This window comes from Amphiura filiformis, chromosome 19 (assembly GCF_039555335.1).
Source record: "Amphiura filiformis chromosome 19, Afil_fr2py, whole genome shotgun sequence".
Taxonomy (NCBI): domain Eukaryota; kingdom Metazoa; phylum Echinodermata; class Ophiuroidea; order Amphilepidida; family Amphiuridae; genus Amphiura; species Amphiura filiformis.
The window spans coordinates 23,328,576-23,347,729 of NC_092646.1; the positions used below are offsets into that span (position 1 = coordinate 23,328,576).

Consider the following 19,154-nt stretch of genomic DNA (forward strand, 5'->3'; position numbering starts at 1 on the left):
GTCCCCTTTGAAAATGAAAACGTATTGGATTGAGTGAGCAATGAAAACCCATGCCTATAATTTCTTAATAATAATGTTAGGCTATTATTATTATTTGGCCTATAATTATATACGAAATCTGGCCTTTTTACACTCACTCAGAAAATTATTTTTGTTCCCTATAAGTGACAATTGGTGTAATTCTGTGGGTAGGCCTACCGGTGAACACAACTTTTTTAAACTTTGCCATTTTTACCGGCAAAAATTGACAAAAGCTGTTTTTGCCAAGTGGAAAAAAACGCGTTCTGTATCACCTGTGGCAAACACTGTGGCAAACTATATACAATATATATCAATTATACAAATTTTGTGATTCAAAAAATACTGTCCTGTTTTGCCAAATGAAACAACATAATAAATGTTTTATTTGGCAAAATAGTAGCCCAATCCTAAATCCTTTAATTCAGTAAATATTAGTTAACTTTGGATAAAGGCTATAAAGTGTAGAAAATAGTTTCAGTGTTTGTATGCTGTGGAAATCAAACCTAAAGACTGTATATAAGTCTAACTCTAATATCAGTCTATCCTTAAGTTTTTAGTAAACGCGTTTTCTGTTTTATAACCAATATAAAATTAACATAAAATAATACGATTTAAAGGTAATATCTTACATTGTAGCCTATAGGCTAGAAAATAGAAAAGGTTCTAGACTGTCCTGTATGTAGAAGCTTATAGAAGCTTTTCAGAACATTTTTCAGGTCTAAATGGTTCTTTCTAGCCTCTCCAGAACCTTATAGAACCATATATTTATTTATTTATTTGGCAAAATTGACAACAATACAGAAAATAGCAAATAAGCAATCAATCATCATCACAAGAAACACACAACCAAGTCAATGAGCCAGGATAACCCATAAAGTTGGCTAAATATGCCAACTTATTTCCAATGCGGTCCATTATAAGAGACATACCGTACATGTACAGTAAGGTCCTATGTACATACAGGACAGCTTAACTTAGAACCTTTTTAGGTTCTACTTAGAACCTTTTTTGTAAGTTTAGTTGCTCAAGGTTTCTGAATGCTTATAGACTTCTATCAAGTCTTGAATTTTGTGACTGCGATTGTATAAAACATGCGCAATGTACATTTTTGCCCCTTTCCCAAAAGAGTTCCCAATATCAAAATTTCAAATATCCAAACTTTGTAGTTAGGTCCAACCAAAGAATTTAAAGTAGGACGCATTTCATTTGGTAAAACAAAAGAATACGTTTTTAATAATCTTGTGATAAAAAAAAACTAGTGATGTTTTTCATAATTTTAAGTGTTTTTCATACTTATATCCACTACTCAGGACATCATGCATGTACTTTGTGTCAAAACAAGAAATGTCTTTAAAAAAAGACATCATGATCACAGAATGACAAAGTATGATATCAAAAATGGAATATTTTTCCTGAGTAACATACGTACGTATATTCTTGCAATCCCAATATTAGATGGGAACTTCTGAACTTAGTAATGCAAATTTGCATAATTAACCCAAGGGGGCATGAATTTTAGGTCGGGCAAAATTAGGCCTACAGGATACGGATGGGAATAATAATTTTTACTCATCAGCTAGGCGATTCGTGTCACTAGGGAGCGAAGATTTTTTTCTTTTTTTCAAAAAACTTCCATGTCCCGCTGAAAATCTAATGGTGCGCTCCTGATTGAACGAAATACTTGAACAAGTCTGCATGTATAATTAGTTGTACCCCGGACATGTACATCAGTTTACAGCCCGTAGCCAGGGTTGACACCCCCAATTCACCAAAGCTTTTGGTGAACATGTGTCAAAATGTGCCCCCTCCCCCCAATGTCTTCATTTGGAAGAAAATTCACATATGGCTCACTTATAGTACACGTTTTCAATAGAATGCCCTTTTTTTTTTAAAGCCCACCTTTGGTGTTTATTTAAATGCAAACATCAGATTTTTTTTCGAAAAAAGGTCTACATTTTTGACGTCCCGCCGCACGCTTAATTTCTTCTTGCAACCATAATGGGCCGCAATACCATACCGTTTGAGTTAGGGTTCGTTTAGGGTTAGGTTTAGTGAATTGCAGCCCATTATGGTTGCAAAAAATAAATCAAATGCGTCCCCGTATACCCTATCCCCAATAAATTACGGGCCTGGTTACAAGAAGCTATAATTACCATTTATCATGTTTATGAGAGGTTCTTATAATTATTTTAATATACTATCTATACCACTCTTAGAAAAAAGGTTCCAAGTATGAACTGTACTGTATAATACATAACATTATATGACATGTGAAATGACCAAAGAGGTTCTGGTTAAATCCCTGAAAAGTTTACTGGAAAGGCCAAAAAGAACTTTAGGGTTATTTCAGTTTTCAAGAACCCCTTTCTCTTGAGGGTTCTACATGTATATGTACATATACAGGACATCCAAGAACCTATTTTCTAAGAGTGTACAGGCCTACTAATTATGTATACTGCAACTTACAAAAAGAGCTATTTACAATAATTTCTATAATTTACAAAAAAATCTCTATATTTACAAGTTTCATAATGTACAAGAAGTTTTTGTAATCCACAAGAAGTTCTATACTTCAAATATCTAAAGGCACTTCATAAAAATGTTGTTTAGGATGTGGCGGTGGTGTAGGTACACTCTCTTCTGCAGTTGGCGTTAATGAAGGTTCACCCATGACCATCATGTCCATTTGAATTTTGTCCAAATTAATCATGCCATTCTCAATATAATCAGAATAAACATTCTCTTCGGTCTCGATGCCTTCATTTACACATCCTTGTAACTCTTTTCCACCAGAGAATTCACCTATATTGATATCATCCAGCTTGATGGGTTGTCCAGGCACAGAAGAACCTCCTTCCTCATATTCGTAATCATTTTCGTGATATACTAATTCCATTACACTGTCTTGAAATCTTACTCTTAACCCTTCACGTGGTCTGGCAGGTACATTTGCATAAACGTTGTCTTTAGTAGCAGTGTCTTTGACATCAGTCCCATCAGTACACCATATAAAGTAAATAACCACAGCCATCAGGACTATCGCGATAACACCTGCCACCATTATCACCAAGATCATCCTTAAGGGCAGTAAGTTTGTCGGCTCCCGAGGCATCACCTCATCTTCAATTTTAAGAGTTATAACAGTTGTACCTAAATCGTTTGTTGCGACACATTCGATCATCTTACCAATGTCGTCGTCATCAAGAAGAAGCTGAACAGTGTTATTTTGTCCAGCAATGACATAACGAAGATCCAATGTTTGATTGACTACATGTACGTCAACATCTCCTGATGGTATGTGGTTTGTAATTTGTGGACCAGATAAAAGATCTGGATTGGCTCGATACTCGCATTGTAATGTCTCATTAAGTTTCCGATCCACGCGAAGCGCTTCTGGTACAAAGTACAGCACAGGTGGGTAGATCACTGTAATTGGCGCAGATAGTTTGTCCACTGAAGGGCTACAGATGTTGGTATAGTTTAGCGCAATGTGATTTTGGATACATTGGAAGTATGCTCCATCATCCAATGAGGTTATATTATAGTCTGCAATTATTGTTATGCTAGCATTTGTTGTGGAAGCGTAAGATAAGATCTTGCTCCCTTCCTGAGTTCCGTTCCTGATGATCTCCCAGTGAATATCTGCTAACGGAACACCTCCTTCGCTCACACAAGTCAATCTAATGATATCTTCTGCTATAAATGTTCCTGCAGGCTGACCCGGTGTTCTATCCTTGTCAATGGTACACGACACCTCTTCAGGAGGTTCTGGGGAGTCCACGATCTCCAACCGGGCTCCGCTCCACTGTGCGCTCCTATTCCTATTCCTGTTAACAATAACACAGTCACAAGTCCCGCTATCCAATTCAGTAACATCGGTAATGATCAGGTTATACTGTCCTAAACTTGCGCTAAAATTATCAATGATATACTGAGGGATAGCGTAGTTCGTGTTTTCGTTAGGACCTATGGTGACATCCTGAGTCCCATTGGCGATATTACAATGCCAATACACGTCAATATCATCTCCGTTTTCTATCTGACAATACATTGTGACATTGTAGTCTATAACTCCTACAGTATCCGATGGAGGGTTTTTAAAAACTGAATCTTGCGACAAACTTCCTGGTGTTAAAAGTGATGAGATCATCAGCACCACAAAGGTTCCCAACATCTTGATGCACGGGAATCTATATATGTCAGGTACATTGGAAGCAGGGATTGGAAGCTTCGAATTTATTCCAGGATCATGGAGACATACATGTATGATGTAGTAGCGAGTGTTTACATGACATCTACATAGTACATACACGTGAACTTCAGCTATCAATATCACTAGTCCTCCTCAAGGTTGCCACAATATTTTGCCCAAATGGGCGCGGCATGCACCTATGTCCAAAGCGGCGGAGATCGCTCTCATAGCAACCTATTCACCTGCTATTAAAGCAAAGTAGCCCAAGTTCAATGGCAGTAAATGATGGTACCTGAACACCAGAGAGAATTGGGCAATATTAAGGAAGGGGTATGAACGTTTGGACAGTATTTATTGTGGGACATTAGAGCACATCAGACATATCGAATTGCATTCTGAATACGAAGAATGGCCTTCTGATATCAAATAATTTTGATTTTTGAAATTCGCAATGTAATACACATTTTATGGCAAATCATTAAAATTGACATTTTGATATTTAACAGTACTTTGTAAACTTTGTAAATCTGATGATTTCTACCTAAGGCCGTATAAAATTAATGTTTTGGTTCTCGTCCCTCCTCCTCAATTTCTGGGATTTGTCAGATTTTTTTTTTTTTTTAGATTTTTCAATTATTTTAGACTTTGGAATGATTTATGAATTTTTCATACATATAAATAAGTTTATTAGAGAACAAGGACCACTTCCAAGTCTTTTTGTGGTAGGCCTACTCTAGGGGGTTTATACCTCAGAATCTCACATTTGAAAAAAAAAAAAAAAAAAGTGCCTCATCGTTTCCTCGAGCACTGTTGGAAAAGACCGAAAACTACAGACAATGCTGATATTACATACTGAAAAAAAAAAAAAAAAAAAACACCTCCTCCCTCATCAATTCATGAAAATCCTCTGGACGAGAACCAAAATATTAATTTTATACGGCCTAAAGTGTATGTAGGTGGGATGAAAAGCCGACGATCAATTGAAAATTTTGACCTTTCGTATTGAAGATATGGATTTTTTCCCAAAACACACAAAAAATTAGGTCTTTTTGGGAAAAAATCCATATCTTCAATATGAAAGGTCAAAATTTTCAAATGATTGTCGGCTTTTCCTACCAGCTACATACGCTTTAAGACTATATCATTAAAATTAAAATTTACTTCGAGGACTGTTATATCTCCAAAATGTGAAAAATATCAAATTTTAATAATTTGTCATAAAATTTGTATTATATCGTGAATTTCATAAAATGAAAATTATTTGATATCAGAAAGACATTCTTCGTATTCAGAATGCAATTCGATAGGTCTGATGTGCTCTCATGTCCCACAAAAATGCTGTCGAAACGCTCAAAACGCTCATTCTAGATCCCTTAACAGAATTCCGAGAGAGTAGGCCTAATATAAACCGGATGCATGTAGGCCGCCTATAATTTAGTTTTTATTCCGATGGTGCATCTAAAACTTTAAATAAGCAAAATAACTTATTAAACAGTTAAAACAAAATCAAAGGATAGGGCCTATTTTATCCAAATCTATAAAATAGAAATCTATTAATTATTTATTAAATCTATCCAATTATTTAAATGATGACCCTCCCGCGGTGCCGGCCCCCTCGCCTTTGTTTCACGGCGCAATTCTTTTCCTGAGATGCATGAAATTTGAGGGAAATTTAACTTTTCTTAAAGTAGCCCAATTGGGCGGATGAGGCGCATTTTGGCAACCTGTACACAAGATAACCCACCTTCTTTCTTCCACGCTTCATCGAGTCATGGTTCATGAATCACTCGAGTTCTTGAAGAACGAAATAAACAATTATTGTCATGTGAAGTGGTTTCCTTTTTCGCGCGAGTGACATAGAAGATGACAGTCGTGACACAGCCACTTGAGACGGCCAACACAAAAGAATATATTGATTGACAAAGTCATTTATGACGTGTTAACGTGCGTGTCAATGGGGAAATGAATACCCGTTTAAAATAAATTCTTACAAGGAAAATATTTTCATGAAAAATTTGCTACTATTTGTAGTTATTTTCAAAATATTTGGAGGTCATGAACCTCTTTTTCGCCATACATCCTGGATTTTAAAATTACGACAGTGATTCTGAAAGTAAAGGATCAATTGAATCAAAAGCTTGATTAAGAACGAAATAATATTAAGAATAAGATACTGTTTGAAACATACCACAGAGTCATACTCTATGGTATGAGGGGGTAAGGGTGTGAGGCAGTAGCGTAGCCAGCAGGGGGTCCCTCCCCCAGTCTGACAAAAAATAAAAAATGAAAGAAAAAAGTGCCTCTCTAACAAATTTTGAAAGCAACTTTTTGCACGCTACGCGCACACATCTTTTTTGAAGCTCGAAGACTTTACATGTATGCCAAAATAAATCAGTAGGCCTATAGTACTGGTCAAAATGATGCAATCAGGAATTTTTTTTCATCTTTTCCCCCATTTTTTTTATCCCCCAACCCCCACCCACCCAACCGGGGTGTTGGTTTTTGCGCGGGTGATTACATTTTAAGTTTAGTTTTGTGTGTAAAACCGGATACTGGAAAGTCTACGTTGTTGCCGTGACTGAATATAAGCCTGCAGTCCTGCACTTTTCCCCGTAAGAGCAAACGGCCACAGACTACGAGCCGCACTGGTATCATGTTTCAGTATCGCCCCCAGTGCCGTATTATAGCCATGATGGTGAGGGTGGGTGACGGTGCCACCCCGGGGTGCATAGGGCCTGCACTTTGGCTCGTTTTTTGCAGGTTTACATGGTCCAATAATCACAAGATGACTGACATGTGGTAACAAAGGAAGCAGTCACTGCAATTTGATTATGTCCCATATGATTGGCCATTCAAGACACCCATGTGAATATACTATAGCGGCCTTTTCAAAATATAATACCTGTTTGCTTGATTGCATTGACAATATCCGGGAACAATAGGCCTACACACAGTATATGCATTGGACAAACTTTTTACAATAAGCATGATAAGTGATGATGTGACCTCCAGATTTATACATCGTTCGTCTCGCACACTGACAACATTTGATTGAATGGACTGTAGGCTATTGCGCCGTGATTACGGTGAAGGACACTTTTCAAATCCTTTGTTTGGAGCCAATCAATAAAAGCATGCAGGGCCTCTATACCCATGTACAGTTTATCCCTTACATAACCTATGTCTTGAATACGCTGGCAAAGTTATGTAATAATCGGATTAATACTATATATATAGCAGTAGGTAAAAACAAGTTTTGAATAATCCGCGCTACAAAGTCCCATTCAGTGATCCCAGCGAAAGTGAAAAAACAATCAAATTGTTACGTTTATAATTTTTTTTAATGAAAAACAAATGGCAAAAACAAACAAACAGGAAAACGACAGTATTGACGAAGTTGAAGCCCCATTCAAATACATGTAGCTAATTTATATACTGTCAGTACCGGTATATAAATTACAGACTCACGTAAATGCATTATGTTTTGCCTTAGACACACGGCTTTCGGCTGAACCACTGCACTAGCAAGCTTTGTTAGCACATCTATGACAATGACGAAAGGTACAAAATCAGCCATATAAGGCCTTTAGATAGCAGAAGACACCAAATGACCAAATTGGTGTTTTATGACCTTTGACATTCTTTTGTGGCGAGTGACATGGTCTTTCAATTCACGCCGAGTGTCCTTGACAGGTTTGACTATGCTTCAGTGGTCATGAAAGAATTCAAAAGATAACCTCTGCCCCAATAATCCCAAGCAATTGTCTGAAACTGCTCCTCGGATCATAAGAACTCAGTCCTCAAATGATAGTCATAGTAATGTCCAAAATATAAAAATTACTGACTATCATTGAAGACAGAAATTCCGCAGTCTAGTATCCAAAATCTGAATTTTAATGATTTTTACGATCGTCGGGATGAAAAAAAAAAATAAAAAATCACTGAATATTCCTTTAGTTCCCTCCTCTCCTTACCCTGGCAATATAAATCAAAGAAAAATAAATAAAACAAGAAAAGAAAAAAAAAGACAAAGAAAATTAACCAAATTAAAGACTTAATGTACGATCATTATATACTCAAAATGCTGAAATAATACTAGTAATAATTATCGGGAATGGTTTCTGTTAATTTTGAGCTAAAATAATAAGGTGAAGTGAAAGAAACACTGCTTGTTATTTTGGCCGTTTAACACGCAGTTCTATGGGAGGACATTATGACTTTATGTCGAACTTTGCTCTATTTACCTACAAACACAAGCAATTTGGCTGATTCCATTTAGGTGCAAGTTGTAAACATTACAAATATGCTAAAAAATCAGGTTTGAAAAAAATTAACCAAATTCATATTATAAGATCGTACATTATGACTTTAAGGGATCTGGAATGAGCGTTTTGAGCGTTTCGATAGTATTTTTGTGGGACATGAGAGCACATCAGACATATCGAATTGCATTCTGAATACGAAGAATGTCTTTCTGATATCAAATAAATTTCATTGAAATTTATGATATAATACAAATTTTATGACAAATTATTAAAATTTGATATTTTTCACATTTTTGATATATAACAGTCCTCGAAGTAAATATCATAAATCTAATGATATATTCTTAAACAGTCCCTGGTATACCATACATGTATAGTCCTATGTATAGTAATTTTGCTTTATCTGTTTTGTGCTGTTTGAACAAATAGTTCAACATAATTTCCATAAAATGTAAGCTTTTACTGTCAGATATGTCCCCTTTTAATTTTGAGCAGAACAAGTGAGGTAAAGCAAAGAAAATTGGAATTTACTACTACTACTACTAGCGCCAAAGAGTGTTATACGATTGAAAAACGGTACGATCCTTTGGGTGGGGGTGTGTAGGTGTGCGTATGTGTGTCCTGCACGCGTATTTTTTCTGTAACTATAATGGGACGCAATACGATACCGGTATGTTATAAGAATCAAACTTACAAGAAAAATGGCTCTTGTCAAATCCTACAATTCTGTCAGAGAGATTATGCATATTTGCATTAAATTTTAATTAATTGACATAATTGATTAATTAATAAATATTTTATTTAATGATTTACCATAATTCCAAACATGTCAAACAATGTGTCAAATTAAAGCTAATGAAATGCTTTATAAATTGGTCAGATAGAGCACATTTTGCAGAATGCATTTAGTATTTTAGTTACATGACTCCAAACATTCTATTCCCATTTTTTGCTATACACGCATAGGAGCTGTACATGTACTTTTAAAATCCGCGCCTAATCATGCTAATCAATAATAATAGTCTTTCACCCCATTGTCAAACCTAGAGTGTGATGGTTTTGTAGCAGATGACAGTGCTCATTCAAGCCTGTCAAGGTCAGTTAGTAGCCACTTGCTGAATGGATGGCCATTATCAGCTATCAAAGAGATGCCTTGTGCAGCTGCCAATCACAGTAGAGGTTTGATAACATTTTGTTAAAACCCAAATGTGATATAAGGACAAAGCTGTGCATGTTGGTACTTAATTGTTTGGATTCTTATGTTGAAATGCCCTTGTATTAGTATTTTTATGTGTGGTGTATATTGTTCATAAATTATATAGCTTTTAAATTATGGGCATTTTTGCTCTGTTGCACTGTACCATTATGGAATATGAGCAAATCAATTACCGACACAAGCAGGTATACAGTGCATTATTTTATTTTTATTTCGTAGCTCAGGAGCACAGCTCACTTGGTAAGGCATCAGAATTTTGTTCACGAGCGCTTCGAACTTTAAATCGGAACGTGGTGAGTTCGAGCCTCATCAGGGTCACATTAATTTTATAAACCAAATATTGTTCGAACTTTTCATATTTGTTTTTCTTTTATTGTTTCTTTTCTTTGTCTTTTTTTTCTTGTTTTATTTATTTTTCTTTGATTCATATTGCCAAGGTAAGGAGAGGAGGGAACTAACGGCCCATTCAGTGTTTTTTTCATCCGGACGATCGTAAAAATCATCAAAATTCAGATTTTGTACTGCGGAACTCAGTCTTCAATGATATAGTAGTCAGTAATAATATTTTGGTCATTATATGACTATCATCATTTGACGACTGAGTTCTTCTTATGATACAATCCGAAAAGCAGTTTCAGACAATTGCTTGGGATTGTTGGGGCAGAGGTTATCTTTTGAATTCTTTCATGACCACTGAAGCAGAGTCAAACCTGTCAAGGACACTCGGCGTGAATTGAACTGACCATGTCACTCGCCACAAAAGAATGTCAAAGGTCATAAAACATCAATTTGGTGTCTTCTGCTAGTGGTTCAGCCAAAAGCCGTGTAGGCCTATTTAAGACAAAAATAATGCATTTACGTGAATCTGTAATTACAGACAGTATATAAATTAGCTACATGTAGGCCTATTTGAATGGGGCTTCAACTTCGTCGATACTGCCGTTTTCTTGGGTTTTTTGCCAATTTTTTTCATTAAAAATTTTTATAAAAGTAACAATTTGATTTTTTTTTTCACTTTCGCTGGGATCACTGAATTGGGCTTTGCAACGCGATAGGCCTATATTCAATACTTGTATTCACCTACTGTTATAGCATTAGTCCGATTATTACACAACTTCGCCAGCGTATTCAAGACATCCAATGCAAATAATCACCTAGATTATGACGTAGCATACCGTAAATATGGCGGAGTACTCAAATTCATTCAACAAACGCATGATTACAAGCTATTGCAATCTACCGCGACAGCTCGTCTCACACACATAACAAATGCACTATACGATCAAATAGGTTGACGACAACGTTTGATTGAATGCACTGCATTGCGCCATGATTACGGTGAAGGACACCGGTTCAAATCCTTTGTATGGAGCCAATCAATAATTTCACGCACATCCTCTATTATTGCCAAATTATTGCCCGGGATGATTGCACACTGTAAAAGAGCTATTGTTATAATGTTTGATGAAATCGTGTTTAACTATTTGCTTAAGAACGGCACAATACAGATAAAGCAGACAGATTTACTACATGTGGTACATGTATATACATAATAGGGAATGTGTGAGAGTCGATTATTACCTAATTATAATAGGGGCGTATCCAAAAATGAATTCACGCCCCTTTCAAATGTCGAGCCAAAGTGCAGGCCCTATGGCCACCCCCGCTCATCATGGCCGTCGGTTCATCTAAGGCCGTCGGTACACGAAGGGCGTTGGTGAATAAAAAAATGTAAGCACTTGACTCCCCGGGACTTGACTGCTCATCTTGGATGTAACTTTTTTGTGTGTAAAACCGGATACTGGAAAGTCTACGTTCTGGTTTACGTTGTTACCGTGACTGAATGTTATGCCCCTGTCAGACTTTCATGCCGCTGCGGCAAGCGGCATGACGTATCAGCCAATCATAAGCCTTGATTGTGTCCGTTTGTCTGCAATGCGCATGCTTCATGCCACTCAGCGGCATTAAAGTATGAAACTAGCATTTAGCTGACACAGTAAACAGTCGCTACACTTTTTGAGGGCATATTTCTAACAATGTTGGTGTAGTTGGAGGTGTATGTATAGACCACTTGACATCACTGTTTATCAACAAAGGCGAGGGACTCGTCTATCGATATGCTCGAACGAGCCGCTACGCTGTTCAATGGCTTTCCTGTACTATATGAAATGTGGCGGGCGATTTAAAATGCACGTGCCCTTAGCAGACTACGATGCGTACGCACACTGCAGGGCAAAGAACAATTGAAATTGCCATAATGCGCGCGCATACTGCCGGGCAATGACGTCAGATGCCAAGTGGTAATTGTTTTGGTTAGTTTTCGGTAGTGGCACTATTAATTATCATGATAATATTTTGAAAGAAAGTTCACTGTCCTGTTGAAGCAAATAAATAGGCACTTCTCGTTACCAGTGTTAGGAGTGTTGTTACTGTTGCTGTTGTTTCATTTCATAGGCTACTATTTAATTGTTTTATACCCTTCATGTCTAAATGAAGACATGAGTGCAAGAAGACAGTAAGTCCACTTGGCCCCTCAACATGTACACACTAAAGTTGCGTATGGTTTCGTATAGTTTGGTAATGTTTTAAAACAAAACCCCTAAGAAACTATTATATACGTACGTAACTTTGGTGTATACATGTTGAGGGGCTAAGTGGACTTACGGTCTTCTTGCGCTCAGGTCTTCAAATGAAATCCATGCAGCCTTACAATCTAAATTTCAAGGATCTAAAATAAATCCCAAGGATTGTGATTAGGGACCAATCAAGTATAAGATTTAAAATTAACAGATTTGAAATTAAATCTTTAAGATTTAAAATTCAAATCTATAATAAGATGAAATCTGAAATTGATTGGTCCCTAATTACAACCTCAATGATTTAATTTTAAATCCTTGTAATTTAGAGTGTAATGGTTATGTTTGTTTCATCAAAATACTATGCAAAATATAACGTGAAGGGTTCCGAAAAACATGTCAGAAAAATATTGTTTATTTAATCACAGTAACCAGTAACTATGGCATCAATCATTGAACCATTACGTATACAGAATTCTTCAGCATAATCTACGATAGATATCAACAAAAGTAGCGCCTTAATCGCTATATAACCCAATGTCAAATTGAAAACTGAGTGTCAATGCCATTGTCAAAAATCACTGAATATCTTGATTGAATTTTGAAAGTTGACCGCACTCTAACTGAAGCAGACACTATGGAGCACAATTGCCTCATCCCAATGGCATAGTTCAATAACCTCAATGAAACACTGGTAGTACAAAATTGGACCTCAAGTTGCAGAGTATGAGTTTTCGTACCAAATTTTCAAAGGTCATTCAATGAATGTACAAATGTATTGGGGTTAAAGAACTGTGCCCTGATATATGAGCATGTTGTGGATCCTAGTGACTTTAACTGAAGCAGAACAGCTATATTGAATAATATAGTGCAGACAATATAACCTTACTGCAATTATACGAGTACACACACAGTCATGAGAAGCGTCCTTAATGCAGTACATTATTTATGACACAGATAGCATCGATCATTTGTGCCAAAATGATGAGAAACTTATCTATTCTAACACTATGGTTGCCATGGTTATTTGCAGGAATCGTTGCTCAAGATCCTTTCTTACAATTCCCACCGTCGAACACACAGGGACTTAAGAATCACGACGTGACAATGTATTGTCAGGTGGCCGACAAAGGCAGCAGCGACTTGTTCTGGCATTGCACCAGTCATAATGGTAACCTTGAAGTCACCATCGGACCAGAGACGAACACTAATCTACTAGCCCTACCACGGTATATCATCGATAATTCTGCCGCAACTTTAGGCCAGTACAATCTGATTATTTCCAATGTTACTGAATTGGATAGTGGTACGTGTGACTGTTTGATAATCGACAGTAAAGGGAACCCTCAATGGAGTGGAGCTCGGCTGGATGTTGTGGATGTTCCATCTCAACCTGAAGAGCCATCATGTACCATTGACAAGGACAGTACTCCGGGTCAATCTATCGGGACCTTCGTAGCCGAGGACACTGTCACGTTGTCTTGTGAAAGCAAAGGTGGTGTTCCGTTGCCAGAGATCCATTGGGAGATCGTCCGTCTCGGCAGTAATGGTAAAGGAACTAAGATTCATTCCATTATTTCTACGTCAGAAAACTCTATCACAGCAATTGCTGAATATAGCATTACGTCATTGGATCACAGTGCTTATTTTCAGTGTGTTCAAAATCACGTGACAGTCAATGAGACAATCACGTGCAGTCCTACGTACACGAACAGCCTAACTGCTGTCACGCGCGGGATTGGATCATGGTCTAATCCAATAGCAGTCAAATATCCTCCAGTTCTGACCTTCGTACCCTCTAGTTTGGAAGTCAGTGACGTCACTCTGGAGTCAACCACGGAAACTATAAGATGCGAATATCACGCTAATCCCGGTATTGATTGGGGACCTATCATTAGACACAGACCCTTATTCGTCAACGAAACTCTGACGCTGATCTCCAATGAAATTAATAACGCTTCCGTCACATCCGTGGATCTTCTTCTTCTCCCCGATGATGTCGGGAAAGTTATAGAGTGCGTAGCGTCAAATGAGCTTGGTGTTTCTGTAACAACTTTAGAAATTGAGCGATATATGCCGAAGTCGGAGAAAGCAGATCTTCCAACTTGGATCCTTGTGATTATTATCCTGTCATGTTGTTTGCTGTTATTCATTATCGCAGCTGTGGTGTTGTGTCTAGCTATCTTCTTCTGGAAAAGGAAGAAAAATAATATCAGCAGCAGCGCGGATCACATCAATAGTTGGAAGCTTAACAATGATACGAGTTCGGAAGATAATGAGTCAGTTGATGTAGAAAGACAGCAAGAAAATAACGACGACGATGACGAAGAACAAACAGAAGAAGTACATGAAGGAGGGGAAGAAGAAGAAGAGCCGGAGCCTGACGTACTGGAAAACGTAGACGTGACTGAATTTGAGGGAGGACAAGAGTTAGTTGGAACACCGGAAGTAGTTGAGGATGAGGAATCGCCCCCACCTTCTTTAGATCCGGGACTTTTTCAACCATCATGGTCAACACGATTATATGATCAGATACCGTTGGATCTATATTAGATTGACTTATTATAACTGTAAACTGTATATACATGTAATATATTGAGAGCTTTAAATTGTTTCCAAAACTTTTGCAAATTTACCTCAGTGGCGTAGCCAGGACTTTGTCACAGGGAGGGAGTACTTGAGCTCAGCAATACATCAAAGAATGTCTTCCAGCTCTCACAAAAATACTGTGCAAACGCGTAAAAAGCTAATATCCGATCCCTTAAAAGACATTTGAATATCATTTTAAAAATATCGTTCACATCGTGGTACTCTTGTTGGACAATAACAAATACGTGTTTTTATTGTATCGATAAAAAGCCTGATATAAATAATAACATTAATATTGGGCAATTGCAGAAAATGAGTGCACACCACCTATAGAACTTTTCAATTGTCTGGATTTCCAAAGTTTGCTTTCTGAAAACGACTCTTTACTGACATTCTAGTTGCCAATCATTAGGAAATGAATTTAGAGAAAACCTTCTGTTAATAAAATACTATGCTGAGCCACCAGCCTGGGTGGTTCACGCTCCAGTAATTTCAGATGATTGAGCTCAGTAATACATCAAAGAATGTCTTCCAATTCATGAAAACAAATAGATAATCAGCTTATCGGATTAAAAGCTTAGAGGGAAGGTCTTGCTGCTCAACGAGTTTTGTAATTATCATCAGGTTTTCTCCAAATTCATTCTCTAATGTGTTACTGGAAAATAAAAATGCAGTTAAATGAATGCAAAAAATCATGGACATGTCCAAAATGAGCTCTCAAAATAATACGGAACTTATATGTTCCGCTGCATTTTTCACCTTTGGACACATTAAAAGTCTGGATTTCCAACAAATTACGACTGGACATAAAATCCAGAAATCCGAACTTCATGGGTGTGCATCTATTTTATGGAATAGCTTATTATAAGAACTAACATTTCGACTGCTAGTGCCAGAGGTGGGTAAGTGCGATAGCTGCCATGTGTAGATGAGTGCAATATATAATTCAAGTGCCAGATATTCACAGGGCAGCTATTGTACTTACCCACTTCTGGCACTGAGTAGTCGTTTTGCCAAACCATCTATCTTTCCGTTTGTACCACTGTAGTATTAAAGCCTGCTTCGAATTCCAATATTCGATGCAACATGATGTTGTTTTGTATTCGTTATCTTTTTCCTTTAGTCATGTATATAACTTTGAACTTCTGACGAATGTTATATATTATTTCCACCCAGAGGATGATTTAAGCACTACCCAACACCCCACTGGGGTAACTGTGCAGTGAGCGGAGCTGTATGAGTAATACGGTATGACACCACTGCTCTGCTATATACTGCACAGACAAGCATGGTAAAATTTGAATTTGTACTGCTATATTTACAATAAAAACACTGTTAATTTGCTGGTCGATTTCACATTTTATGTTATCTATATACAGAAGGTGTGAATTATCCTTTATACACACATCACTTTTGTTCTGAAATCGACCAAGTATTAATGACACACATACAATTCTAAAACAACATCTTTTGCACAGAGTTCAATGGGATTTGAAAAGTAAAGTAGTTGAAACTCGAGTGATAACACTTTTGCAGTACATGATGGGGCTTAAATCATCCTGATTTCCACCCGAGATTCCCACCAGATAATATTATTAGACATCAAATATCGAGGGCTTAAAACCAGAACCATCCATGTCCACAATTACATGTTACTCACTCGGCAACAAATGGACGGTTAATTCTGCCCTCCATATAATAAATGTAGTGACTTTGGGGTATAGACGAATCCAACGAGCCAAGTCATGGTCAGGATTTGGTCGGCCATTATTGGGTCCCCGCATGCACCAAACTGGTAGCTACTGGTGTTGTGAGCCCGGTTGTGAGTGCCCAATTGGGTGGATTAAACCCGCTTAAAATTCGAGGTTAGATTATTTTGTGTTGTAAACTGTCATCATTCTTTTGTCTACGTGTAACACGGGTGATAGAATGCAGTTTAAAATACCAAGGCCGCATCATTTCATATTTTAGGTGAGATTGAGCCGACGGGGACCCAGCTAATGGCTGCCATTGAGGTGTAGGAATGCGTGAAATTGGATTCGTCTATACGCATGATCACTTGCGTCAGGAAGGAAAGTTGAGATAGAACTTTCCTGGTCTAACTAACCTGAGACGCAACATTTGGTATTTTCGTCTCAGAACTAACTAAACATCTCAAAAAAAGTAACTAACCCCCTTAAATAATGGCCATTATTCAAAAACGGGCGATTGTATTACAAATCAGTAAAATGCGTTGGAAGCAGAATTTATGTCTGTACATCTTGACACCTCATTTCCCGGCCTCATTTGTAGCAATTGACTAAATATTGACGTCACAGCGTAGGCCTACATTTAAATAAATGTAAACCAAGATTTGAAAGTTGCAGTAAATTCTATTGATTTGCATTCAGGATAATGGAAGAAAATTGGCCAGGGGTGTAGTACCACCTTAATGAGTTAAAATTACAAAAAAGATTGTACATCTGACATTGGATGGATTTAACCGTTTAACAAACAACATTCCAACGTGTTTATTCATAAACAACATTTCAAAAGATTTAGTGCCATGAAATAAGCTGAAATATAATAATATGAACGTATAATAAGTTCAAAACGCATGGGCGACTCAGAGTTATAAGCACATGCATGAATGCGCTTAATAAAACGCTTAAAAAGAAATCGTTACGCCCGGGTAAGTTGCCACAAAAATAAAGGGCACTCCTACAAATTGAGTGTCAAAAATCTCAACCAAGTGTACAAGATTATTTTGATTTGGAGCATAATATATATGTATTAAAAGGGTATTTTGTGATCCACAGCCTCATCCCTCCTCCACTTTTCTACAAAAAAAAGTTGAGATTTTTATACTACCATGATTATACTGATGGAAACCTCTTGCTATTATGTACCAAAAAATTCAAGACAAATTTGAATTTCGTTCTGGTATACCATGATACCAGAACGAATAATTACAACATTGCCCTATGTAGCAGTGTAATACACACAATCATACATAACTCGCAAACGCTGGGAAATAAGCTTTTTTCGTGGATATCTACCCCGGTACTGAAAAATGTCATAACCGAAATCCTCCTTTAATTTATATGAGATCCACCAAGCCAAAAGAGTCAAACGTTGGACCATAAACCACGTAGTCGGAACTAGGCCTATACACTGCAAAAACAAGTGTTGATAGATTAACACTATTTGAATAACACTTAAACATGTTAAACCGATAATGTATTAACATTTATGTTAAAATATTAACAATTGCGTGTTAAAATATAAACAAAAATGTTAATATTTGAACACGTTAACGGTTTAACGTGTTTAAAAAGTGTTACTCTTATACTTTTTAGTGTTAATCTATTAACACTTGTTTTTAGAGAGTGTTGTTACCGTGTTAAATGCGTTTAAAACGAACACCCTCATTTAATCATTAGTATTAATGTATTAATAAAAGTGTGAAAGTGTTAATATTTTAACACACAATTGTTAATAGTGTAACACAAATGTTAATATTTTAACACATTAACTGTTTAACGTGTTTAAAAAGTGTTACTCAAATAGTGTCAATCTATTAACACTTGTTTTTAGATCTGAGAGGTGTTTTAGCTCAATGTGAGGGTGTTAAGTAAAGAATTATAAAAGTATACATTTTTAGAATAGCAAAGACTTGATGAATTCATATGTGAGGTCAAAGTTGGGCCAAAATGCTCGTTTTTTGAGAAAATCCCCCCAAAACGGGGTTTTCGGTCAACGTAACAAAAATTTTTATTTATTTTTAAAAGCCAGATAAAAATATCTCGGAACAGCTTTTTTTATTTTTTTGAATTTTGACCAAAATTTGCTCAATTTTCAAAAAAGAATCATAAAAAAGCCTGATTTTCGCCCAGATTTCAAATATTTTTGATTTTTGGTGAAGTTAGTCATAATTCGAAAAAAATGTTCCTATAGATAAAAATTATTAATCTAGTTTTTAAAAATTAATGTAAAAAACCCTGTTTTTTTATTTTCTCCAAAAATGATCATTTTGGCCCAAATTTGCTCTCAAGGATGAATTTATGAAGTCTTTGACATTCTAAATAATGCACTATACTTTTATAGAACAACAATTTAGCAGTTATGAGGCCCTTAGGTTTCCATATTTCCATATTTTTTTTAATCCAAAAAAAAAATAGTTCTGTATTTTTCTGAAATGGGGAGAAGGGTCGGTATTCATTTGCACAGTAAACATGGTAAAAAAAAACCCTTTTCCCAGATTTTCCAGATTACGGTCGGTCGGTGGAGGACAAACAAACGTTTTTTTTGTGTTT

At 36.6% G+C, this 19,154-nt stretch overlaps 2 protein-coding genes across 2 annotated transcripts; one reads left to right on the top strand and one right to left on the bottom strand.

Annotated features, from left to right (window-relative positions):
* Nucleotides 1-1,865: 1,865 nt before the first annotated feature.
* LOC140141071 (cell adhesion molecule 2-like) lies at nt 1,866-4,231 on the bottom strand. Its single transcript, XM_072162843.1, has one exon. The coding sequence runs from the start codon at nt 4,193-4,195 to the stop codon at nt 2,594-2,596; it is 1,602 nt and encodes a 533-aa protein (XP_072018944.1). The 5' UTR covers nt 4,196-4,231; the 3' UTR covers nt 1,866-2,593.
* An 8,884-nt stretch (nt 4,232-13,115) lies between these two features.
* On the top strand, nt 13,116-17,586 carry LOC140141072 (uncharacterized). The gene has a single exon (XM_072162844.1). The coding sequence runs from the start codon at nt 13,219-13,221 to the stop codon at nt 14,821-14,823; it is 1,605 nt and encodes a 534-aa protein (XP_072018945.1). The 5' UTR covers nt 13,116-13,218; the 3' UTR covers nt 14,824-17,586.
* The last annotated feature ends 1,568 nt before the right edge of the window (nt 17,587-19,154 follow it).